This window comes from Sitophilus oryzae, unplaced genomic scaffold, assembly GCF_002938485.1.
Source record: "Sitophilus oryzae breed Bouriz unplaced genomic scaffold, Soryzae_2.0 scaffold_683_pilon_pilon, whole genome shotgun sequence".
NCBI lineage: Eukaryota > Metazoa > Arthropoda > Insecta > Coleoptera > Curculionidae > Sitophilus > Sitophilus oryzae.
The window spans coordinates 204,032-228,125 of record NW_022147288.1 but is presented as its reverse complement, the minus strand read 5'-3'; the positions used below and the strand labels follow the sequence as shown (position 1 = coordinate 228,125).

The following is a 24,094-nucleotide window of genomic DNA, read 5'->3' as shown; positions in this document are numbered from 1 at the left end:
CGATTCATGCAAAAACATGTATCTGTGGATTTCTTTAGTTAATTTACTTGAAAGCGAGAAGAATGTGAAGAATACAACAAAAAATACATTCTGTTATCGAGATATTGAGGAATGTTTCAGACGTTTGAAGGATAAAATGTCGTTTATACCCCCGGGCGGTAGGTCGGCGAAAATAGCCGGTTTAGTAAAGGAGATGTCGTTGAAACATTTTGGCAAGGACGTCGAAACAAAGTCGCCTGTAAATGTTAAGGGCAGTTACCTTAAAGATTCGCCTAGTCCCTCTGTTATGGAAACCGCCAGCGACTGTACCGGAAAAGAAACCAAAACGACTATCTCTATAGACGACGAGAGTAACAGCAAGTTTGTCCTGATCGATTCCGAAGTGAAAATCAAACCTAACGAGATGACCGAGCACCAGAAAGAAAACACTGAAAAACGTCGTGAAGATATACCGGCCTTGTATCAAGATTTATCCCAAAGTTTGTCTCAAACCTTCGATTCTACCTCCGACTGTAGCAAGTCGAATAACGTAGTAATAAAGAAAGAGAGACCAAAGAGGACGATAGTACTGAGACAATTTTGGAAAGAAGGTACAACTAATGATTTTACGAACAAATTCCCTATTACAGAGAAAAACCAGAAGACGTGAAAAAAGAGAATACGCCGTTGTGTTTGAAAATCTAGTGATGAATATTGTTGGTGCGGACGAGAGTTTAGTTCTCTCCCTGCGAAGAGGAAAAGAAAAGAAAAGAGTCAAACAATCAGGAACAAGATAAAACCACTACCGAGGAAAGTTTTGAAGAAAAACCCGCAGTCGCAGAGTCTACCAAAGAAATACCTTTAAAGTAAGCCTGAAGAACCCGACTTAGCGAAAACACCTCTTGTACAGACTCCAAATAAAGTAGCGGAAACGCCTAAACGAAGAGGTCGCCCCCTCGAAGACAGAGTTCAGGCGAGACTTCTTCAGTAGAACGAGAAGAAGGAAAACATATCGAAGACGGTCTTGAAGAAGGACTTAAAGAAACTTTTACGCAACCCGGAAACAACTGAAGCGAAAGTACCGGCCAAGAGAAAGAGAGGTCGGCCTGCGCAAGCCAAACTGGAAAGTCCTAAAATCGAGTCTGATGTGTCTTCTTGTAATGAGGACGTTGTCAAAGAGGAGGTAAAAGACGAGTTAAAAAATTGTGCTCAACATGAACTCGATAGAGATCAAAAGAAGTCCGAGGAGGCCTGCCGGTACGCCAAAATCGAAAACGAATACGCCCAGTAGTGCTCCTCTTAGAAAGTCGACCAGGAAAAAGCATTCCGACACCTAAACTGACAGAATTTTATAAAGAAACTAGTGAACAAAATCGGCTGGATTCGGAAACATCGGACAGTACTTTGGCAAAAGATAACACCAACTTAGAAACTTCCAAGGAAAACCTGAAAAGTGATAAAGTTGATCAGAAGAAAAACGACCTTAGAAAACTCGTTCGTCACAAGTCGAAAACGAGGTGACAGGAAATTTAACCAATAACAAAAAAGGGAAGAAGCGTAAAGAGAAAGTAGCGAGTCGGACGATTTAATTGAAAGTTCCCAGGATTCCTCTACTAATATTACAGTTAGAAAAAAATCGTTTACCAAAAATAAGAGCGACAATTTGCAAATAACACTGGACAGTTTTATATCGCCCGCCAAAAACACCGATACAAGCAAGTTAGTTTTGAAAGAAGACGGTATTCCACAAGAGGGCGTAGTAAATGCAATCCCAGAAGACCATGAAGCTGCAAAAGAAACAGTAGTACCCGATCCGAGCGCTAGCGAAGACCTTTTTATACATTTGGAGAAGTCTCAGAATACAGAGCCCAAAAAAAGACCTCGCCGTAAACGAAAATCTAGCAAAGCAGCTCGTACGCCTGTCTCACAAGAATCTACTACAGAACCGTCGCAAGAGGAACACTTTAAAACCAGTCCCAAATCCGAAAAAGAAGAGGAAACTGTACCTGTTTTAGATACAGAGTGTTTTGTTGAATTAGACAGCATATCTATTCCGATTCAGTCTCTCCAAAACGACATTATTAAAAGAACGCAAAGTCAGGAGACTGAAACTCAAGGTACCGAATCTGTGGGTGTTCTAAGCGAAAACATCGAACTTCAACTGGATGTTCCCAAAAATCCCGACCTGACGGAGAAGGATAAGGAAATGGCCGAAATGGAGACTGCCTCCATGCCTCTGGACAGTTCCAATGATGAAACCAAGGTGGCTAATGTTACGGCGATCGAAAGGGTGGTTGAGGAAAACGTCTCAGTGTCTGGACTCGATAATACAGCGGTTGTTAATAATCAAACGGAGGAAACATTGCATAATAGTTCCGTTGTTCACAATGATATGGATACTATTCCAGAAACAGAGATTGTATGTCACTCAGAAGCAGAGATTGTATGTAATTCTGAACCAGAGACTGTATGTAATCCTGAATCAGAGGCTGTATGTAAGTTTGAACCGAAGGCTGTATGTAACTCTGTACCGGAATCTGTATGTGACTCTGAACCAGAGGTTATATGTAACTCTGAACCAGGGGGTGTTTGTAACTCCGAAGCAGCTGTTACCTCAGAGCATGATGAAACTAATCTGGGATCTCCCGATCGATCGATAGGTAAGTTTTGATATATTTTTTAAGTATATTAACATATTTTTTTAAGATAACAGTGCATGTAATAAGAAAAAGGGCGTCTAAAGTCAGTCATATTGAAATCCATTTGCGGTCTCATCAATTTTGTTTATATCATCAACTATCTAAATTATCAGGCTCACTAAAGTAGTCGGTATTAACTGATTGGCTGTTACTGAATGAATAATAAACGTGAAAAAACAGTTTTCCTTGAAAATGAGCAGTATATCCGTACTTTCAGTCAAAGTGATAGCAAGTTCTACTTTGGTTCATTTTGACTAAATAATACACACTGAATTGTTGGTCTTTTTTCTAAAATCTCCAAAATAAAATAGTTATTTTTTGTAAACACTGCTGGCGTTAATCCAACGAGACTAATTGTCAGCATTGGTCTACCAATAAACAAATTTGCCTAACGGACAAAAAAATGCTTAACGTTTCAGTTTGGTTTGGAGGCAAAAAAAAATACAAAGAACAAAGAAAAAAAGTATTTAAAATATTTAAATGAACAATATAATACAGAAAAAATATATATTTAGATTACATTATAATGAAAGAAAAATAAAAGAGGCTTTTTTAATACAATCTAACAAAAATAAATATATTGCTCATGCATCTGTAGATGTTAGTAATGTACGGCCAGGCCCGTTCCTGGGGTATCTGGCGCCTACGTGCAGCATTCTTTGGTGCGCCCTTTTTATATTTAAATCAATTATATATTTTAATCTTAATCTCAAAAATTTAAAGAATTTATATTCTGCGACAAACGGGCAATATGTAATTGGAAATGTAAAAAAACTATTCTAATTAAAGTATAAAAACATTTATTAAATAAAGAAAACAAACAAAACCACAAAAATATTTAGTAACAAAAATAGTACCTTAAAGAAAAAAACTGACCCATTTTATATGAAATACATAAAAACAATAAACTAAAAATCGGAAATAATATGCATGTACTGATTTCTTTCGAAAATCGACAACTATAAAACTATGAACCCTTCCCGGACACAAACGGTACATTATGAGACAGGAAATTGTAAAGAGAAACAAGCTCTATAACATAGGATACAACATTTTAATGAACAGTGCTTTCCATAAAATCAATATAATGAAAAATATACGAAATAATATACATGTACTGATTTATATGAAATAATATACATGTACTGATTTATATGAAATAATATACATGTACTGAAACACAAGCCCTATACATAACATATACATATACAGGGTGTCCCAGAAATAAGTGCAAATATTTTAAGGGGTGGTAGATTTCGATAAAAGAAACATATTTTCTCTTTATCGTTTTTCAAATAAGTCCAAAATAACGGAGTTATTTTACTTTGAAAATTTCCAAAAAAAATGATTTTTTGCTAAAATTTTGAGAACCACTGGATCTTTTCTGGATTTTCTTTCTTGTAAATTTAACCTAATACCTATGTACCATATTATCAGGAAATTATGTTTTTTAACTAAAAACTAAAAAAAAAATCCAAAAAAAATTTTCGCGAAAAAAAACTTCATAGGCGTGTTTCTGGGGTTGAATTATACTACCAGTTAAAATATTTACACTTATTTCTGGGACACCTTGTATAGTACTTTTTTGAGAGTCTTTCAATATTGTTTCAACGCATAAGCAGAGGCAAAGTTTTCCGTCTTTCAGTGACACTGAATCAGGCAGACTGCTTTAGTTCAGTTATTTGGACTGTTGTTTTCATTGTCACTGTCTTCTTATTGGTTCATGCACGTTTCTTATATTTTAGCATCAAGCGACACGAATATTCCCTCGTCTCCTGTAACAGGAGACACGCCCAATCGCAATTCCGAACTACTCAATAACACCTTAGATATATCTCCCATATCGCAGAAAAATAGCCCGGAAAACGGTAGTTGCGACGACGGGGAAATCGAGGAAGCGCAACCGAAAATCGTACCGGTAGCCTTGAAGTTCGATCACGAAGATCACGAGAACGATGGCAAAGAAAAATCTCCTGAAAAGGGAGACGACGCGCCCGAGAAAATCGTCCAAACGCACATGGAAAATCAGGATGCAGTTAAAGCGGATCAGCCGACAACTAGCAGGGACAATATAGCCGAGAGATCTAATAAATTTCTAACTGCTCTGAACGGGTCATCCAGGTAAAAATAAATTTAGGTTAGGTTAGATTAGATTCCCAAGCATTTTTTGTTTTATAAGTGTGTTAGGAAACTTCCCAATACCATATTATACAACCTAAACGCATCTAGAATGGTTGTCGTGAGTTATTGGTAACCATTATATAACACTTATATGCCCTAAACGGTCCATTTTATAACTGCTCCTATGGTAACCCTTAACACTCAAGGTGTGCAACCAAAGTCCTGAAGACTTTCTCAACACCTTTATATATCCTATCAAGTTACCGCTATAAAACTGAAAAAGGGTATATAATACTTATATAGTGGTGTTGAGAAGGTTCGCAGACCTCTAGAGAAATATCGCGCATGCGCGTTTTTTGAAAATAAACTTGTTTCTTTCTGACTACTTTAATATTTGCCTCTTTTTTTAACATAAAAATTGTCCTACGCAGATAATCCAGACCAGACACAAAAGAGACAAAATGATGCCATCCCTGTCATAGCCTACAAAAGCGTTTGCGTTATGCAAATGACTATAGAAATTACTGGCTTAATAAAATCTATTGTGCCTAGCCAGAGTACTAAATACATATGCGATATTAAATTTACTGTGTGAAAATCAATTTTACCTCCAAAAAACACATGCGCCCCCAAAAGCAGAATTATTTAATAGATTTTTATAAGCAAAAAAATATGGTAAAATTTTTGTAATGAAAGTCAAATTTATTAATATAAATAATAGAACATACGACTTTATAATACATAGAAATAACTGGCAACTGGCCAAAATATAGTTTTGTACCAGTTTTCAACGTTATCTTAGAAATACTCATTGTAGCCAAAAATGAAGACATCAATAATAATGGCTTCCATTATATTTAAAGTGCTATATATTACTTTAGGGTCTATAATATACTCATCAACCATTATATAAATTTGGTTACTTAAGGTTGCGTAAATGAGTTTGGGTTATTTAAAACACCAATTTTAGTGTTTTATACAACTAAAGGTAATACAAATCACTATTATAAATGCCGGGGTGTTTATGGCTACTTTCTGTCACCCAGAAAACCTTTATGTAACCTGTGGTGTCGACTGTAGCGACTCTCTGCAAACGAAGTTTGACTTATAGAAATTTGACAGATAATGTGCAGAAAACAAAACATAACCTCATAAAATTGAAATAATACTGTTTTGGTTTTGGTTCAATTTGATCTATATTTAAAGTGGTAGGAGTTTGCAAAAGAGTTCTAGGATCCTTTGGTACTTTGGTAGAACAGATATCAATGAATTTACTATAGAAAAAAGCTCTTTAAGTGCAGAATGTGTAATGTTAAAGCGTAGAGCTCATTCTCTTATGTTAGAACGAAGTCTTTCCTCCTTACCACATTCATTAATAGAGGCATCTTCTTCTCTCTTCCTTAACCAGACATCTTCCTGTTCCTGATCGTTTTGGCAACTTTCTGTTGGAAATATCTCAGGTTGATCCTGATCTCTGCTTGTGGATGGTAAATTTGCATGTTGGCTTTCAATATTGGTAGATGTAGTTTGAATGAGGTTTGGATTATTCCTATTTCTTTTTACATTCTGAAGAACCTTTCTTTTGAACGTAGATGTATTTTTGTGTTTTATCCAGTTTATTTTTTTATTATTCATTATAATACGGAATTGCTTGCTTGTTAATATATTATTTGTTTTGATTATAATAAAAATTTGAGGTTATGTCATTAGTTTTGATATTCGGTAACTACAGGTTATATGCAGTACATTTGAAAGGTGCAAAAAACGATTTGAGAGAACAATTATATAACTTGTAGTATTATTGGTTACATAATGGTTCTCAATAACACCTTTAATTATATAGTGTATATCTTGTGTACCTTTATAACACCTAATACCAGAAGTTATATAAAATAGATGTGAACACCTTTATAAAACCTTACTATGAAACCTTTAGTAACAAGAACCTGTAGTGTTATAAGGAAAGTGATAAACAACATTTCAAGGTTAATATTAGTGATAAATAACCAAAGCTACACTTATATAAATTAAAATACTGTAAGATACCAATGAGACATTTATTAAACCTTTATATAACTAACCTTGAGAATATATAACCTAAAGGAACTTAAAATGTTACTTGGGTTGCTGGGGTTTGGGATCCTGTTGATCCCTCACTCTGAGGACTTGGACCCATTGCGATATCTGTGTATTATTGTACCAAACCTTCCTCTCATTCTTTCTTTGTCTTAAAGGATTTCCAGCTCTTTGCAAAGTTCCCGATGTCTGCTGCTTCCTCTAGTCCTTCCAAAAAACTGCCCTAAAATTTTAAAGTAGTGTATCGGTAATCCAGTGCCAGACAGTGGCACAGGAGGTTCTCTATGGTTTCTTCTTCCCCTCCGCTAACTAGAATTACTGCTAAAACTAAAACTAGAACTTCTGCCTATGACTTTCTCCATACCAATCTTGGATCCTAAAATTCTTTTATTTGCAAGTATAGCAATTGCACCACCATCTCCTCGACCATTTTGATGTGTTTTGATAAGTGTTCTTATAATTACATATTTTTCCTAGGTTAATTGCTAAAAGAAAAATGTTAAAAACTATGTCACCGTCGGCATCGCGAATTAAGAAGCTTATGTCCAACGTTATGGCGAACTCGTTTGAAGAAGTTACCACGAATGTAAGTCAAGACGACATTTTAACGTTTACCCGAGAAGTTCCCAGTCCGTTAGCAGTACCCAGGAGCAGCATTTTAAAAAGGAAGCATTCAGATACGACAGATGATGGTCTATCACCTTGTCCTAAGGTAATAACCGAAGGAAAAAATGAAAAATCTCGAAATATCCTTATGGATTAAAAGTTAGATATCTGGCCGCTACCGGTAACTGGCTTTCCAGCCGAGAAAAAGATAGAAAACTAGAATTAATCGGAGCGGTCTCTTTTGATTTTATTTATATATCAATGTACGTACCAACAATAATTCAAGGATTATGAATGTTTTCTAGTCAGACTTTAACTTGTAATGAAGTCCCGATTTATTTTTTTAGTTTAATATGTTAAATGCTAGGCTTGAACATATTTCGATCAAGGCTTGATAGCGCGGCGCCAAAGTATTCCGTTAGTTTGGAAGGCCGAATTCGGGAAGCCCGAGTTCGAGGCTGCATCGGGGCATAATTTTTTTTTATTTTATTTTTGTGAATATTCAAAATAATAAATACACGTATCAGTTATATCTTGATTAAAAAATGTTAGTAACATAACAATAATAAAATATGTCTATACCTATGTGGCGGATTCATCTCTCCAAAAAAATCCTGTATGGGTATTTCGCCACTGCACTGCAAGAAAAATCTACAAAATAAAATAGTTATTTTTTGTAAACACTTCTGGCGTTAAACCTAAATGGACAGTGCTTGTCTAATTTGCCTACCAAAGAAAAAAAATTCTTAACGTTTCGGAAAGTTTATCTCTTTCCGTCGCACAGTGTGAAATTTACGGGGTGTAGCTGGAAAAAAATATTTCAGCGACTCTTCTAATGAAATATTAGTCTTTTTCGTTTTTATATGAGAAATTTTATCAAGACAAGGTAGATCATGCACCCAAATAATGTTAGTAGGGCATATACAGGGTCTCTCATAACGTTTGGTACATATGGGAAACTTTTTTACTATATTATACTTTTTTACTATAGAAAGATATATATTATACTTTTATGCTATAGTTATCAAGACAAGGATTCATAAAATGTTATTTTTAATAAAAAATTTTGTTGATTAGAGAATAGTTTTGATGTTAGTAACTACGGAGTTTAATATACGGAGTGTTTAAAATTCTACAAAATGTGGCGTTGCCGAACCAAAATACATAATCTATAAGAAAGGCAAATAAGAAAGTACTATATACAAGCAAAATAACACTATTTTTGTGGGTCAAACCGATTTAGAAAATCTATCTAAATCGGAAAAAATCATCCAATCAAAGAAAATAAAATAATCAATCGTTGATTTCTCGGCGAACCGCACCGCATAAAGAGACTGTATTTTAGGTTTTTCTTTCATTTTGGTGCCCTTTAATAATTCCTTTTTAATCGAAAATCTCCCCTTAACCAATCAGAATTTTTAGATAAGAAGATATGTTTATGCCTATTTGCCTTTTTCCATTTGTTCTCGATTTTCTGACAAAACGTCCTGGCCGACCTCTTATATTTTCTTTGACAGCTCTTGAAAGATTACTAGAATCAAAGCGTTCCAATATAAAATTCTTTGCCACTTCTTTGGAGTGTTAGAAGTCCAAACCTCATATTCATCCTGACGAGTGAAGCGCGCAGCCATCTTAATAATATATATGTATAGCTAAAGCGCACCTAAACGCACCTAATTTTTTTTATGTCGTGTGCTATAATATGTGGGCTTTCAAGAAATGACAAATGGTGGTATTATGTGGTATATGGTGGTATTATGTGGTATTATCAAAGAATATTATAGTTTTAAGAACTCTCGTGTGGAAGCTTTAGTGATTTGTCATACGGTGGCGCTTTTGAACATAATCGAAGCCTGAAAATGCTAATATTTTAAATTTTGAGGACTACGCGCGGCGATATTTCGTACGGTGTTGCCAAACATATTTTATTTCTCGATATTTAAAGAAATATGTATTGATTATATATTTTGTATATTCGATAGTACATGAGGCATCCTAAGGCTATGAAAAAAAAACGTAGCTATGAAAATAAAATTTTAGATTTTTAATTTTTTTGTACCTTCTAATAAAAATTACTTCTATTCCAATAAAAATTAACTAGTATGATTATGTGTTATCTGTGCTAGTATTAGGAAACTGGAGTAAATACGGAGAATATTAATTCGTTCTCTAAGATGAGCACTACTAAGTAATTTTTAAAAATCGACCCATAAGGGGGTGTAATTAGATAAAGGGATGTAATTATACAAAAAAAATCTGTACCTACTAGAGTATGAACTTTTGCACAGATGTGGCGCATTTGAACATTGATAAGCGATTTTGGAAATGTATAGCCTAAGGGTAGTGAAACTGGGGGTGAAATTTTGTACAAAAAAGTGTTAGTTCTAGGAGTATGAAATTTTGTACAGAGTTTCCTTAAGTGACGAAAGTGAGTACCTAGAAGCTAATTTTGACATTCATCCCTTAGAAATAAGGGGATGAAAAATTTGTACAAAAGGTTAAAATCGGTTTTAGAAGTATGAATGTTGCAGCCGTTCCTTATGTAACGTAATTTAGCATTAAGAAGCAATTTTTGGAAATTCGCCCTCTAAGGGTGTGAAATGAGGGGTTGAACGTTCTGGAACAATAAATTCTGTTCAAGGAATATGAGAATTTGTACAGAGGTTCCTTATGTAGCGTAATTGAATAATTAGAGTGATTTTTGGAATTCATTCCTTAAGGGGTTGAAAATTTGTATAATTTTTTATGTAAAATCCGTTCTAGGACTAGGAGTATGAAATTCTGTTCAGAGGTCCCTTAAATGATGAAAGTGAGTACCTAGAAGCGAATTTTAGGCATGCATCCCCTAAAAAATAAGGGATGAAAATTTGTACAAAAATTTGTTAAAATCGGTTGTAGAAGTATGAATTTTGCAGACGTTCCTTATGTAACGTAATTTAGCACTAAGAAGCAATTTTTGGAAATTAGAGCGATTTTTGGAATTCATTCCTTAAGGGGGTAAAACTAAGGGTAAAAATTTGTATAATTTTTATGTAAAATCCGTTCTAGGACTAGGAGTATGCAATTTTGTACAGAGGTCCCTTAAGTGATGAAAGTGTGTACCCAGAAGAAAATTTTGGACATGCACCCCTAAAAAATAACAATCCCTATAAAACAATTAAAATAAAAAATTTGTCTAAAAAATAAAAAAAAAGTTGGGGTGGGCCACTCTTATCACTTAGGGTATAAAAATAGATAACAACCTAGGAATAGGTTGTGACCAAACCAAACCAAACCAGACCTACTGAATATACATATAAAATTTTATCAAAATCGGTCTAGCCGTTTCGGAGATGGTAACAAAAAATTAAAAAAAAAACCCTATTAAAATATAGGGGATGATGGTGGAACGGTGAAAATTTAGGGTTATTTGTATTTATTAATGCCAACTAAAAAAATAAAAACATTTTTTCTTTTCAAAAATAAAAATGAGGGTGGGCTACCCTTACCACATAAGGGTATAAAAAAATAGATAACAACCTATTCTTAGACGTACTGAATATACATATAAAATTTTATCAAAATCGGTCAAAGCCGTTTCACGGTGAACGGTGAAAATTTTGGGTTCTTTGTATTTTTTAATGCAAAATAAAAAAATAAAAATATATATTTTTTCAAAATATAAAAAAATGGGAATGGGCTACCCTTATCACTTAAGGGTATAAAAAATAGATAACAAACTATTTTCAGACCTACTCAATATACATAATAAAATGTCATCAAAATCGGCCAAGCCGTTTCGGAGATGGTATCAAAAAAACAACCCCTATTAGAAAATAGGGGATGATAGTAGAACGGTGAAAATTTAGAGTTGTTTGTATTTTTAAGGCCAAATAAAAAAAAATATTTTTTTTTTCCAAAAATAAAAGATGAGGGTGGGCTACCCTCTCGGCTACCCTTATCACTTAAGGGTATAAGAATAGATAACAACCTATTCTTAGACGTACTGAATATACAAATAAAATTTTATCAAAATCGGTTAAGCCGTTTCGGAGATGGTAACAAAAAATCTTAAAAAACAACCCCTGTTAAAAAATAGGGGATGATGGTAGAACGGTGAAAATTTAGGGTTGTTTGTATTTTTTAATGACAAATAAAAAAAATATTTTTTTTTTCCAAAATAAAAAAAATGAGGGTAGGCTACCCTCTCGGCTACCCTTATCACTTAAGGGTATAAGAATAGATAACAACCTATTCTTAGACGTACTGAATATACATATAAAATTTTATCAAAATCGGTCAAAGCCGTTTCACGGATGGTAACAAAAAATTAAAAAAACAACCCCTATTAAAAAATAGGGGGATGATGGTAGAACGGTGAAAATTTTGGGTTCTTTGTATTTTTTAATGCAAAATAAAAAATAAAATATATATTTTTTCAAAATATAAAAAATGGGAATGGGCTACCCTTATCACTTAAGGGTATAAAAATAGATAACAAACTATTTTCAGACCTACTCAATATACATAATAAAATGTCATCAAAATCGGCCAAGCCGCCGTTTCGGAGATGGTATCAAAAACAACCCCTATTAGAAAATAGGGGATGATGGTAGAACGGTGAAAATTTAGAGTTGTTTGTATTTTTAAGGCCAAATAAAAAAAAATATTTTTTTTTCCAAAAATAAAAAAATGAGGGTGGGCTGCCCTCTCGGCTATCCTTATCACTTAAGGGTATAAGAATAGATAACAACCTATTCTTAGACGTACTGAATATACAAATAAAATTTTATCAAAATCGGTTAAGCCGTTTCGGAGATGGTAACAAAAATCTTAAAAAACAACCCCTGTTAAAAAATAGGGGATGATGGTAGAACGGTGAAAATTTAGGGTTGTTTGTATTTTTTAATGACAAATAAAAAAAATATTTTTTTTCCAAAATAAAAAAAATGAGGGTAGGCTACCCTCTCGGCTACCCTTATCACTTAAGGGTATAAGAATAGATAACAACCTATTCTTAGACGTACTGAATATACATACATATAAAATTTTATCAAAATCGGTCAATCGGAGATGGTAACAAAAAACTTAAAAAAACAACCCCTATTAAAAAATAGGGGATGATGGTAGAACGGTGAAAATTTAGGGTTGTTTGTATTTTTTAATGCCAAATAATAAAAATTAAAATAATTTTTTTTTTCAAAAAATAAAAAAATGGGGGTGGGCTACCCTTACCACTTACGGGTATAAAAAATAGACAACAAACTATTTTCAGACCTACTCAATATACATAATAAAATGTCATCAAAATCGGCCAAGCCGTTTCGGAGATGGTATCAAAAAAACAACCCCTATTAGAAAATAGGGGATGATGGTAGAACGGTGAAAATTTAGAGTTGTTTGTATTTTTAAGGCCAAATAAAAAAAATATTTTTTTTCCAAAAATAAAAATGAGGGTGGCTACCCTCTCGGCTACCCCTTATCACTTAAGGGTATAAGAATAGATAACAACCTATTCTTAGACGTACTGAATATACAAATAAAATTTTATCAAAATCGGTTAAGCTGTTTCGGAGATGGTAACAAAAATCTTAAAAAACAACCCCTGTTAAAAAAATAGGGGGATGATGGTAGAACGGTGAAAATTTAGGGTTGTTTGTGTATTTTTAATGACAAATAAAAAAATTAAAATATTTTTTTTTAAAAAGTAAAAAAAATGGGGGTGGGCTACCCTTATCACTTAAGGGTATAAAAACAGATAACAACGTATTCTCAGACCTACTGAATATACATATAAAATTTCATCAAAATCGATCAAGCCGTTTCGGAGATGGTAACAAAAAATTAAAAAAAAACATCCCCTATTAAAAAATAGGGGATGTTTTGTGAAAACTTAGGGTTGTTTGTATTTTGACGGTGAAAACTTAGGGTTGTTTGTATTTTTTAATGCCAAATAAAAAAAATAAAAATATTTTTTTTTAAATAAAAAAAATGGGGGTGGGCTACCCTTATCACTTAAGGGTATAAAAAATATATAACAACCTGTTCTCAGACCTACTCAATATACTTATAAAATTTCATCAAAATCGGCTAAGCCGTTTCGGAGATGGCAACAAAGAAAATAAAACAACCCCTATTAAAAATAGGGGATGATAGCAGAACGGTGAAAATTTAGGGTTGTTTGTATTTCTTAATGCCAAATAAAAAAATAAAAACATTTTTTTCTTTTCAAAAAATAAAAAAAATGAGGGTGGGTTACCCTCTCGGCTACCCTTTATCAGTTAAGGGTATAAAAATAGATAACAACTTATTCTTAGACGTACTGAATATACATATAAAATTTTATCAAAATCGGTTAAGCCGTTTCGGAGATGGTAACAAAAAATTAAAAAACAACCCCTATTAAAAAATAGGGGATGAAAGTAGAAAGGTGAAAATTTAGTGTTGTTTGTATTTTTTAATGCCAAATAAAAAAAAATTAAAATATTGTTTTTTCACAAAATAAAAAAAATGGGGGTGGACTACCCTTATCATTTAAGGGTATAAAAAATATATAACTACCTATTCTCAGACCTACTGAATATACATATAAAATTTCATCAAAATCGGTTAAGCCGTTTCGGAGGACTACGGTAACCAAAACTGTAACACGGGAATTATATAAGATAATATTATATGTAAACTGCGGAGTGCGGAGAACGGAAAGACTGATTATAGCAATAGATAAAATTTAAAACTATAATTTAAAACTATTCAAGAAAGTACACACAAAACAAGGCAACGCCGCGCGTCTATTCGTTCAATTCCGAGCAAAATAGCGAGGCTCCACGAAGTTGGGGCCTCGCTCGCCAAAGCGAGGCCCCATCGACAGGTCAGATTTTGAGGCCAGACGAGACTTCTAGGGTATTAAGATATTCTTTGGTATTATGTAACAAAAACATATTTAAAGTAGCTAAATTACAATTTTTCATAAATATATATATAGGTATAACATTTCTTTTCAGTCAAACTATATAGCGGAAATATTTTTAAAAAATTATAGCTTACTTCTCTTCTTTCTCAGCCTGGTTCCATCCAGTGTTGGATATAGGCCTCTTCTAGGTTTTTCCATACTTCGCGATCTCTAGCCAATCTTATCCATTGTCTTCCCGCCACTGCCCTGACGTCATCGACCCATCTCTTTTTTGGTCGGCCCATACTTCTTGTTGTTCCCCTAGGTCTCCATAGGATTACTTTTTGGGGCCATCGGTCTGAATCCTGTCTTGCCACATGTCCTATCCATTGCCACTTCAGACTTGCCACTCTTTTAACGACATCTATTAATTTTGTTTTTTGACGTATGTGGGTATTCCGTATTTTTTTCTCTAATATTGACTCCCAACATGATTCTTTCCATGGCTCTTTGTGCTACTCGTATTTGTTCTGCTGTTTTTCGAGTAATTGACATAGTCTCTAAGCCATACGTAAGCACAGGTAGAATGCAGCTGTCGTAAGCTTTTTTCTTTAGGTTCATGGGCACCTTTTTATCCTTGAAAATATTGCTCATATTTCCAAATGCTACCCATGCCAAATGGATCCTGCGTTTGATCTCCGTATTTTGGTTTTCCTTGCCCAGCTTGATTTTATGACCTAAATATATATATAATGGTCTACGTTTTCAATAATAACGTTGTCAACGGTAATGTTATGGATATTGTTGCTCATTATCTTGGTCTTTTTCAAATTCATTTTAAAGCCAATTTTCTGGGATTGGTCATTTAGCTCATTTAGCAGGTGTTTAGTTCTTGAATGTCGGTGCTCAGCAAGACAATATCGTCTGCGAACCTCAGATGGCTAAGGTGTACCCCATCGATGCTTAGACCTCTATTTTCCCATTCTAATTTATTGAAGACATTTTCCAGTGCCAGTGTAAATAACTTGTGAGAGATGGTATCTCCTTGTCTCACGCCCTTGCCGAGTGGTATTTTTTCTGTTTTGAGGTCATCATCTAATTTAACTTGGAAGGTTGCACTATCATAATATTTTTTAATAATGAAATAATATCTGGAATCAATTCTCGCGTCCTCCATTGCAGCTAGAAATGACCAGGTTTCGATGCTGTCAAAGGCTTTTTGGTAGTCTACAAAGGCCAAATGTAGAGGTATATTGTATTTTGTTGTTTTTTCAATGACTGTTTTAATTGTTTGTAGATGATCGATGGTACTAAAACCTTTTCGAAAGCCTGCCTGTTCTATTGGCTGATAGGAATCTAGTTTCGTAGACAGTCGGTTGTTGATAATCCTAATGAAGAGCTTGTATAGATGCGAGAGAAGGCTTATTGGTCTATAATTCTCTATATTTCTAAAATCTCTTTTTTTGTATAATAGCACCAACTTCTGCGTTTTTCCATGCGTCCGGGATTCTACCCTCCATGAGACATTTATTTAACAATACTTCCACGGCATCCACTAATGGTTTTCCGCCCATCTTCAGCATTTCAGGTGTAATACGATCTTCTCCTGGGCTTACTACGTAGGCCTAATATAAAAATAATATCAATGTAGTTATTCCGTGAAAGTAAACACTTTTCACTAAAACGCCTGCAAAATTTGACTAAATGGGCTAGATATTTTAGATGATTTTATCGTTTTGTCCGAAAGATAAAGTAATGAGCATTTTTAAATGATAAGCTTGATTTTAAAAATAAACATATGTTTTTTTATCGATGAATGGAAATTCCTTGAATAAATTTTACAATAATTTAGGACCTGGGATAAAGTTGATAAATCGAATTAATTCCACCTAGAACGTCAAAATTTCACACTGTGCGTCGTCGGAAGCAAAAAAACTACAAAGAATAAAGAAAAAAACTATATAAAATATTTAAATTCAACTATTCTTTAGAGAACACTTTACTTTTTTTTTAAACAGATACGTCTACAAGAAACCGTTGACGGTCAACGGTTAGGTTAGGTTAGGTTTAACTTATAGCAATCTCAATTTAAATGGGATTTTTTAATTCTTTTTACAGCGCAAAAGGGTCAACTTTAGCGATCCTTGTACCACCGAAAAGAAGATCTTCATTAAAGACGACAATTCGCATTGCCTATTTACATCCACAGAAGACGACGAAGAAGATATTGACAGGCAATTTTTGGCAGTTTTAACAGCCGGTAGCGTTGAATCGCTCGAGATCGAAACCGAATCTATCCACACAGAAGAAAGTCTTCAGATTAACAATCCGCTCATATTGTGCGACGATCGACCGATTTTTGCCGATTTGATCAACTGCGACGCTGACATCAACGTCATTGCGCGCAAACTCACCGGACCCATGTTTTTGAAGGCTCTGTTGAATAAATTGAGAAACAAAGGTATCAACACTATAGGCGACTTGGCGAGGAAAAGCGAAATTGAAATTTCCAAGATGCCTTTTAAATCGCCTGGCGTGTCTAACGTATACAAGGTTTTGGAAAGGTACCACGCTAAGCACTGTAAGGAGAACGCTAAGGTGGAACAGTTGAATGTATCAGTTGTTCCAGTTGAAAATGAAGTAACGACGGTGGTTGATACCGCACAAAATGATTTGGTTAAAGCTGTCGAGAGGGTAAAATGTGAGGTGAGTTACAGAAATATTTTTTTTTTCGTTCTGAAATATTTTTATTATATTAAACAATAAAATGCGATATATTATACCAGCTTTTTTATAATGAAATAATTCTTTTTCAGTAAAATTTCAATATAATAAGAATGATTGTAAATTGGCTTGTATTAGATTTTTAAATTTTGTATTCAGGGTGTCCCAGGCTGGGCGTGCATTAGAAGTTCCTAGAGAACCACAATATCTAGATCGGAGATTTTTTTCACATCATTGTTTTACAACGAGATCTATCGATTAAAAATATTTTCAATATAGCGGCACTTCCGGAAATACCGTAAGTTGACAGCAACTTTCTTATTTTAAATGGGTGCCCCCATTTTTGATTACATATTTAAATTCTCTGTAAAATTCTATGAATATTGATGTTAAACACTCTATATCAACATTAACCGTTTTTATAATAATAATAATAGCTCCCGTATATAGCGTTTAACGCCTTGGCAGTAGCAAGGTACAGCTTGCCATGCTAGAGCCGTTCAGTATACAAGGAGGGTAATGTGGCTAGCACTACGCTTCAACCGCCTATTATTACCCCAGGATTGTGAATCCCAAGTACTCATTTAAGGCTGAGTCAACCTAGGTACCCAAACTATTTTTATTTTAATCAAAATAGTCGGCTGATCAAATGTCGGGTGTAGGAACCTCTACGCCACCGGGCACCATTTAACCGTTTTTGAGAAAAAAAATATTTAAAATTTTTGGACGAAAAAAACTACTTGTCAAAAAAATTTGTATAGCCTAAAAGTCAAATTTAGTCACTACCACAGTTACTGTGACATAAAGAGAAGACATGTGGCTATCTATTTCAAAAATTAAATTGTTCAAATGTCATATAATAATGGCGGCAGCTGTCATGGAATTGAGCGATTAAAAAATTATCATAAATCATTTTGTTCAAATGGAAACCCACTTTTTTATTTCACTAATGAAACGGTTTTTCAATTCGTTACTTTTTAACTATACATGTTCCTATACCTAAAATAAATCGTTTTTAAGTTATTTAAGATTGAGTTTGAAAACGTATATTTTTCTTGATTTTATCTAGCTTCCTTTGACATTAAGTGTCAAACGGTCAGACAATTTATTTCCATCTGTCAGAAAACGAATTATTTGAATTTCCTATATTATAAATACTGTTTGCTTTAAGACTTTAAAAAGTGTATTTATAAAAATATATCTCGTATTTTCGCTCTTTAGTGATATCTAATAGGTAGTTGATATTTTTACTAATATTCCGTATGATCGAAAAAAAAACAACGCAAAGTTGGCTCGAAAATGATGCTGCTTTGAAATGAACAAAGCGTCACAATATGACATGGCCAGATCTATTGTTTTACATCACTTGACGTTTAAAGTCATAGGCTACTGGTTAAAATCAAGAAAAATATAAGCTTTAAAACTAAATCTTAAATAACTCAAAAACGATTTATTTTAGGTATAGGAACATGTATAGTTAAAAAGTAATGAATTGAAAAGCCTTTTCACTAGTGAAATAAAAAAGTGGGTTCCATTTGAAAAAAAAATATTTATGATAATTTTTTAATCGCTTGTATGAACTACGGCCATTATAAAATTTTACGGAGAGAATTTAATTACATAATAAAAAATGTGGGGGCAACCATTTAGAATAAGGAAGTTGCTGCCAACTTCCGGTATTTCCGGAAGTGCCGCCATATTGAAAATATTTTTAATCGATAGATATCGTTGTGAAACTATGATGTGCAAAAAATCTCCGAGCTAGATGTTGTAGTTCTCTAGAAACTTCTAATGCACTCTCAGCCTGGGACACCCCGTATACTTAGTGTCATTTTTGCTGTCCTTGCTGTATATCTCCGTTATTACTGAAGATAAATGTTTGCAGTTTTTGCGAACGTTTGCTATTTTCGTGACAGGTTTTGTTCAAGAACAGTTAACCTAATAGGACTGCTCATTCAGCCAAAAGTGTCCGTTGAATCCATTTTTGCTTTTGATCAAATCGGTGTGAGAAACTATGAAGCTATAAAATGTTGTTTCGGGAGAGTTGAATATCTGGGAAAGTTGAGTTATTGAATGTTATTGCACCCAACAACGCCCTAATTACACTCTCCTTTACGCGTTAACATTTTTTCGGCAATTTTATTAACGTTTGAAATTGTCACAACACAACACGACGCCTAGTTCGAATTCTTTTTCACTTATTTTTACTTCCCGAAACAGCGTTACATCACACAAACCTCTTACCTGAGTGTTTTAGATTCTCAATAACTGCACTAGCAGAAAACTAAAATACTTAAATATTATGACAAAACCACGATTTCAATATTATTTTAATGCGATCAACATGACGGCGCGTGAAATATAAACTGATAATTTCTGATTTCTGCCATTGAAGCGCTGCGGTCGGAATTACACCCTGTAGAGTTGATCAGTTACAGCATCAAGTTAAAATTGAAATCACATTTTCGCCTTATCTTTTTTTTACATTTTGTTTTTTTATTTACTCCATTATCTTCCTTATTACACGAGAAACAACATTTTATAGGATGACATGATTTAATATTGGTTTTAATTGACATTTTTCCATTTTACTCACTAAAGTAGCAGGCTATGGAAAAACACGGATTACCAGTAAATGTCAAATAGAGATGCTTGTTGTCAGTGTCAGTCGTTTTCGTCCTTTTATTATATCAAAAATATGCAACGTGCACGTGAAACAAGAAATTTTACTGGCGAAGAATGTGCTCAAGCATTAATATTGTCTGAGGAAGGTTGGAGCTACCGAAGAATTGGTGAACAATTTAATGTAACTCACTCAACCATTTCACGAGTTATACAACGGTATAGAGATACTGGGAGTAATTGTCGCAGGCCGGGACAAGGCAGGAATCGAAGAACCAATCCGATTCAGGAACGTTTTTTAAAACTCTCAATATTAAGACAACGTTTCGTAACACCTCGGACCCTTCAAACTCAGCTCAGAGCATCTAAAAAAACTAGCATCTCTATTTGACATTTACTGGTAATCCGTGTTTTTCCATAGCCTGCTACTTACTTCAGTGAGTAAAATGGAAAAATGTTAATTAAAACCAATATTAAATCATGTTATCCTATAAAATGTTGTTTCTCGTGTTATAAGGAAGATAATGGAGTAAATAAAAAAACAAAATGTAAAAAAAAGATAAGGCTAAAATGTGATTTCAATTTTAACTTGATACTGTAACTGATCAACTCTACAGGGTGTCACAAATTTTATTAAAAAAACACGTTATAATTGCTACACCCGGTATTAGTATAAAAAGGGTTCCTATCAAAATACAGTTAGTATAGCAACATTGTGGAAAGAATAACCTATCATTCAAAAAAAAAATCATCCAAATCGGATAAATGGTTTTGACAAAAACTTTACTTAAACTTTTGGTTATTTTTTTGTGGTACGTTAATTTATTGGGGAAGTTTAGTTTTTTCAATATTCTGGATATTAGGCATTATGGCATTATTTCCATATTTTATATTTTAATTTTATGTTGAGTCAATAAATATTATCAGTTACGCTACACTGAAATAACTAGGTAAAATTGACAGAAATTGTCCTAATCTAATTATTTTGACAGTAATAAATAATTACAAATTAAAAATAAAATCAGTTAGTAAACTTTAAAAGAATTTTATAACTTTTTTTGTCGGGGAACGACGGTACGCACTACAAGCAACTATTTTCGAAGCTTTTTTTAAATTTCCAATAATCTCTCCATTATTGAAATCCTTACACAATGTATTTCCAGATCTATGTACTTTACTATTTTTATTTTATTTTATAGGGAACTTCCACCGAGACCATATGCACAACGCTATTCCCTCTGTTGGACCAAAATGAAATACTAACTTACACGAAATCCTATTACCAACTGGAAGAGAAAAGCGATCAAAGTGAAAGTAAGATTGATCAAGAATCTCAAACGGCTGCAAACGATTTGGAACAAGATGATCCAGGGACGAGCGAAACTGAACTGATAAACTCTGAAGATTATAATCCAGTAGAAAAACTAATTGGTCAGCTATCATCATCCGAGTTTTCCGAAGAGGAACTAGTAAAGATATTTGGAGTAGTTACTGATAAAATGGCTTCCTTCTCGCCTAAAAGATTACTTCAGATATCTATTGAAACATTACAGAAAATAACTTTCAAAGATTAGTTTTCTGAAAGTCCAGTTGAAAATTGTTGTTTGGTTCCATCAACTTAGAAAGGTGTCTTTTTATTTTACAGGTTTTCACTTTTTGGTGTTACAACGTTTATTAAATGTCATTAATTCATATTCATTCTCATAATTGCAAAATTTTTAATTACACTCAGATCTAAAAAATGCGTCAAACTTTAAGCGTTATACTTTTTTAATGTTTAGCCCTATTTTCTAGTCGTATTGTCATATTGACAGTTATATTTTGTGTACCAGTTTAGATTGGAATGCTCGGCTTGCCGCGAAAACTTATAATTGTTTTGGAACGCATACGTTGTAGGACGCTGCTATAGCGGTTGCTAAGAACAACCGCAAAAAAGAACAGACACAATTTTCTCTCATCAAAGTCGGCATCTTCAAAAATTATAATTATTGCACAGGGTGCAGTTTTAAAGTGAGGGTAAAAAACAATCCTTTCATTAACCCTGTAATAATAAGCCAAATACTAAAGTTTATAAAACCATACTGAGTTTATAAATTAAAAATAAAACTAAAAATAGGAGTAAAAATTAAACAAATATAATACTTTAAATTTAACCGAAACATTTCCGTTGCGTTTTTTTGCATCTGAGTGCAGAAAGAAACATTATTTTAGTTTTGAACTCAGCATTGCATGCAGGATATTGATATTTTCTTTAGAAGACATCCCACTCTTAAACCTGAATATTTTCCTTGCAGGAAATAAAATTTTGGTTCAGTCTCCAGTCTCATGAAAGGGATATGCTACATTTAAAACTATTAATGGAGAGTTAAGCTTCATTCAGAACCTCGCAATTAGTGGCGTAAATTAGGGGTTTCAATTACACTGTATACTTTTTAGTTTAGGATTATTCACAATGTTTAAAAAACACAATTGAAATGAATAGAATATTCTAGCAACAGCAAAGAGAATAAAATTTCTTATAAAAAAGGTTTTATGAAAATTTTCGCTAACGTCAACCGTTTAAGCACAAATCTCTGGAAATTTTACAATTTTGCGTAAAATATGATATATTATGTATAGTCGATTTTCCGAAATCAAATGTCGATTAGGGTTCACTAAAACTAGTTTTAGTTTAGTTTCTTCAATTTTGTCATAAAACAGTGGCGTATCATTAAATCGCTAATAAACTAAACTAAAACTAGTTTTAGTGAACCCTAATCGACATTTGATTTCTGAAAATCGACTATACATAATATATCATCTTTTACGCAAAATTGTAAAATTTCCAGGGATTTTGTGCGTAAATGGTTGACTTTAGCGAACATTTTCATAAAACCTTTTTGATAGAAAATTTTATTCTCTTTAATTTTGCTCTCCTTACATTTTCGCGAAAAACGCATAGTTTTCGAGATATTCACAAAATACCGATTTTGGGCGCCATCTTGGCAAGATGGCAGCGCCGGCGGCAGGTCTGGAAATGTGCATTTTATGGATTTTAGTTAGGGACCCCAAAACCTACAAACCTGCAAAGTTTCAAAACTTCCGGACTTTTTTCCAAGCAGGCCCCTTTTTTGATCCCCAATGACTGAACTAAAAGGCCAAAATGACATTTTTCTAGTGGAAAAGTTAAAAGTTTGATAACTTTTTCTACTAATTGAAAATGTCTACCAATAATTTTGATATTCTGAATGCTTACTTTGAAATTAAAGGAACAACTTCTACGCTAATTGAAACCATTAATTTATTCCCCTAATTGCGAGGTGAATGAAGCTTTATACCGTATAATTGAAAAAAATGTTATCACAAGGACCATTTTTTTAAAATTGATATAAAAAGCTGTCAAAGATTTAAAAAAAGTAAACATTTTTGAAGATAGATATATTTTTATAGATTAGTTATTTATATATATACAGGGTTGTTCACCACATACAACACGGAGTATTGTAGCTAAACGATTAGATTTTTACAAATTGTAAGTTTTGGGTTCGTTGAAGGACTAATAGAGCTACAATTTAAAAATATTTTTACAAGATACAGACTGTCCCAAATAAATAAAAAAAAGTTGTATTTTTTTAAATGGAACACCCTGTATAGTATTGCATTTTTAGTTTCTACGATTAAAATAAAGGTAAATTTCATTAAGGTTTATTACACTTAAACCTTACCGTTTTTGAAATATTTTCAATTTTGCGAAATTGCAGTATACATTTTAAGGCTTCAATTTCTTTTCTCCGAGGATATTAAAGTTTTTAATACTAAATATTTACTGAAGTTTATTTATTGGTCAGTTATTGTGTTCCAATAATAAAAATTATACTACCTTGTTCAGAGTGTCTAAAATTTTATTTTAAATAATTACTAGCTTTAAACGGCAATAACTTGTTTAATTTAAATGGAACACCCTGTATATTTTATGAGAATCAGATGCACAATTTAATTGTCTATCAAATTGTATTATACCACTTCTTACCTATTCCTTCAAGTTTTCGTAGAAATTGCATTTTCTTATAATTTAGACCTCATTTATCAATATACCCATGGAATATTGACATTTTAGGTTGTTTTTAAACAACAAATGTACACAAAATATACAGACTAGTAATACTATCGTTTTAGTAAAACGATAATATTACTAGCCCATTTGTATACAAAAAGAAAACTATTTATATCTTTATAAAAGAGTATACTATTAATTAATATACCACCAGTATTTCCGCCCAAATACTAATTAACTACATACTTAATTGTGTTCGTTAATAAATTATTCTAAATAAATGTGGATTTGAATCAGAAATCAATATAATAATAAGTTATGAAAATGAACGTCTCTGTTGTTATAAATAAGCATTTGTCAACA

The 24,094-nt window shown here is 33.1% G+C and overlaps 1 protein-coding gene across 1 annotated transcript; it reads left to right on the top strand.

Moving 5' to 3' along the window:
- Positions 1-136: 136 nt before the first annotated feature.
- Positions 137-22,191, top strand: LOC115888095 (telomere-associated protein RIF1-like). Its single transcript, XM_030907670.1, has 9 exons — positions 137-565; positions 630-752; positions 971-1,162; positions 1,207-1,496; positions 1,543-2,639; positions 4,424-4,799; positions 7,353-7,587; positions 16,471-17,058; positions 20,898-22,191. Exons 1-9 carry the CDS (start codon positions 137-139, stop codon positions 21,270-21,272), a joined length of 3,705 nt encoding a protein of 1,234 aa, XP_030763530.1. The 3' UTR covers positions 21,273-22,191.
- The last annotated feature ends 1,903 nt before the right edge of the window (positions 22,192-24,094 follow it).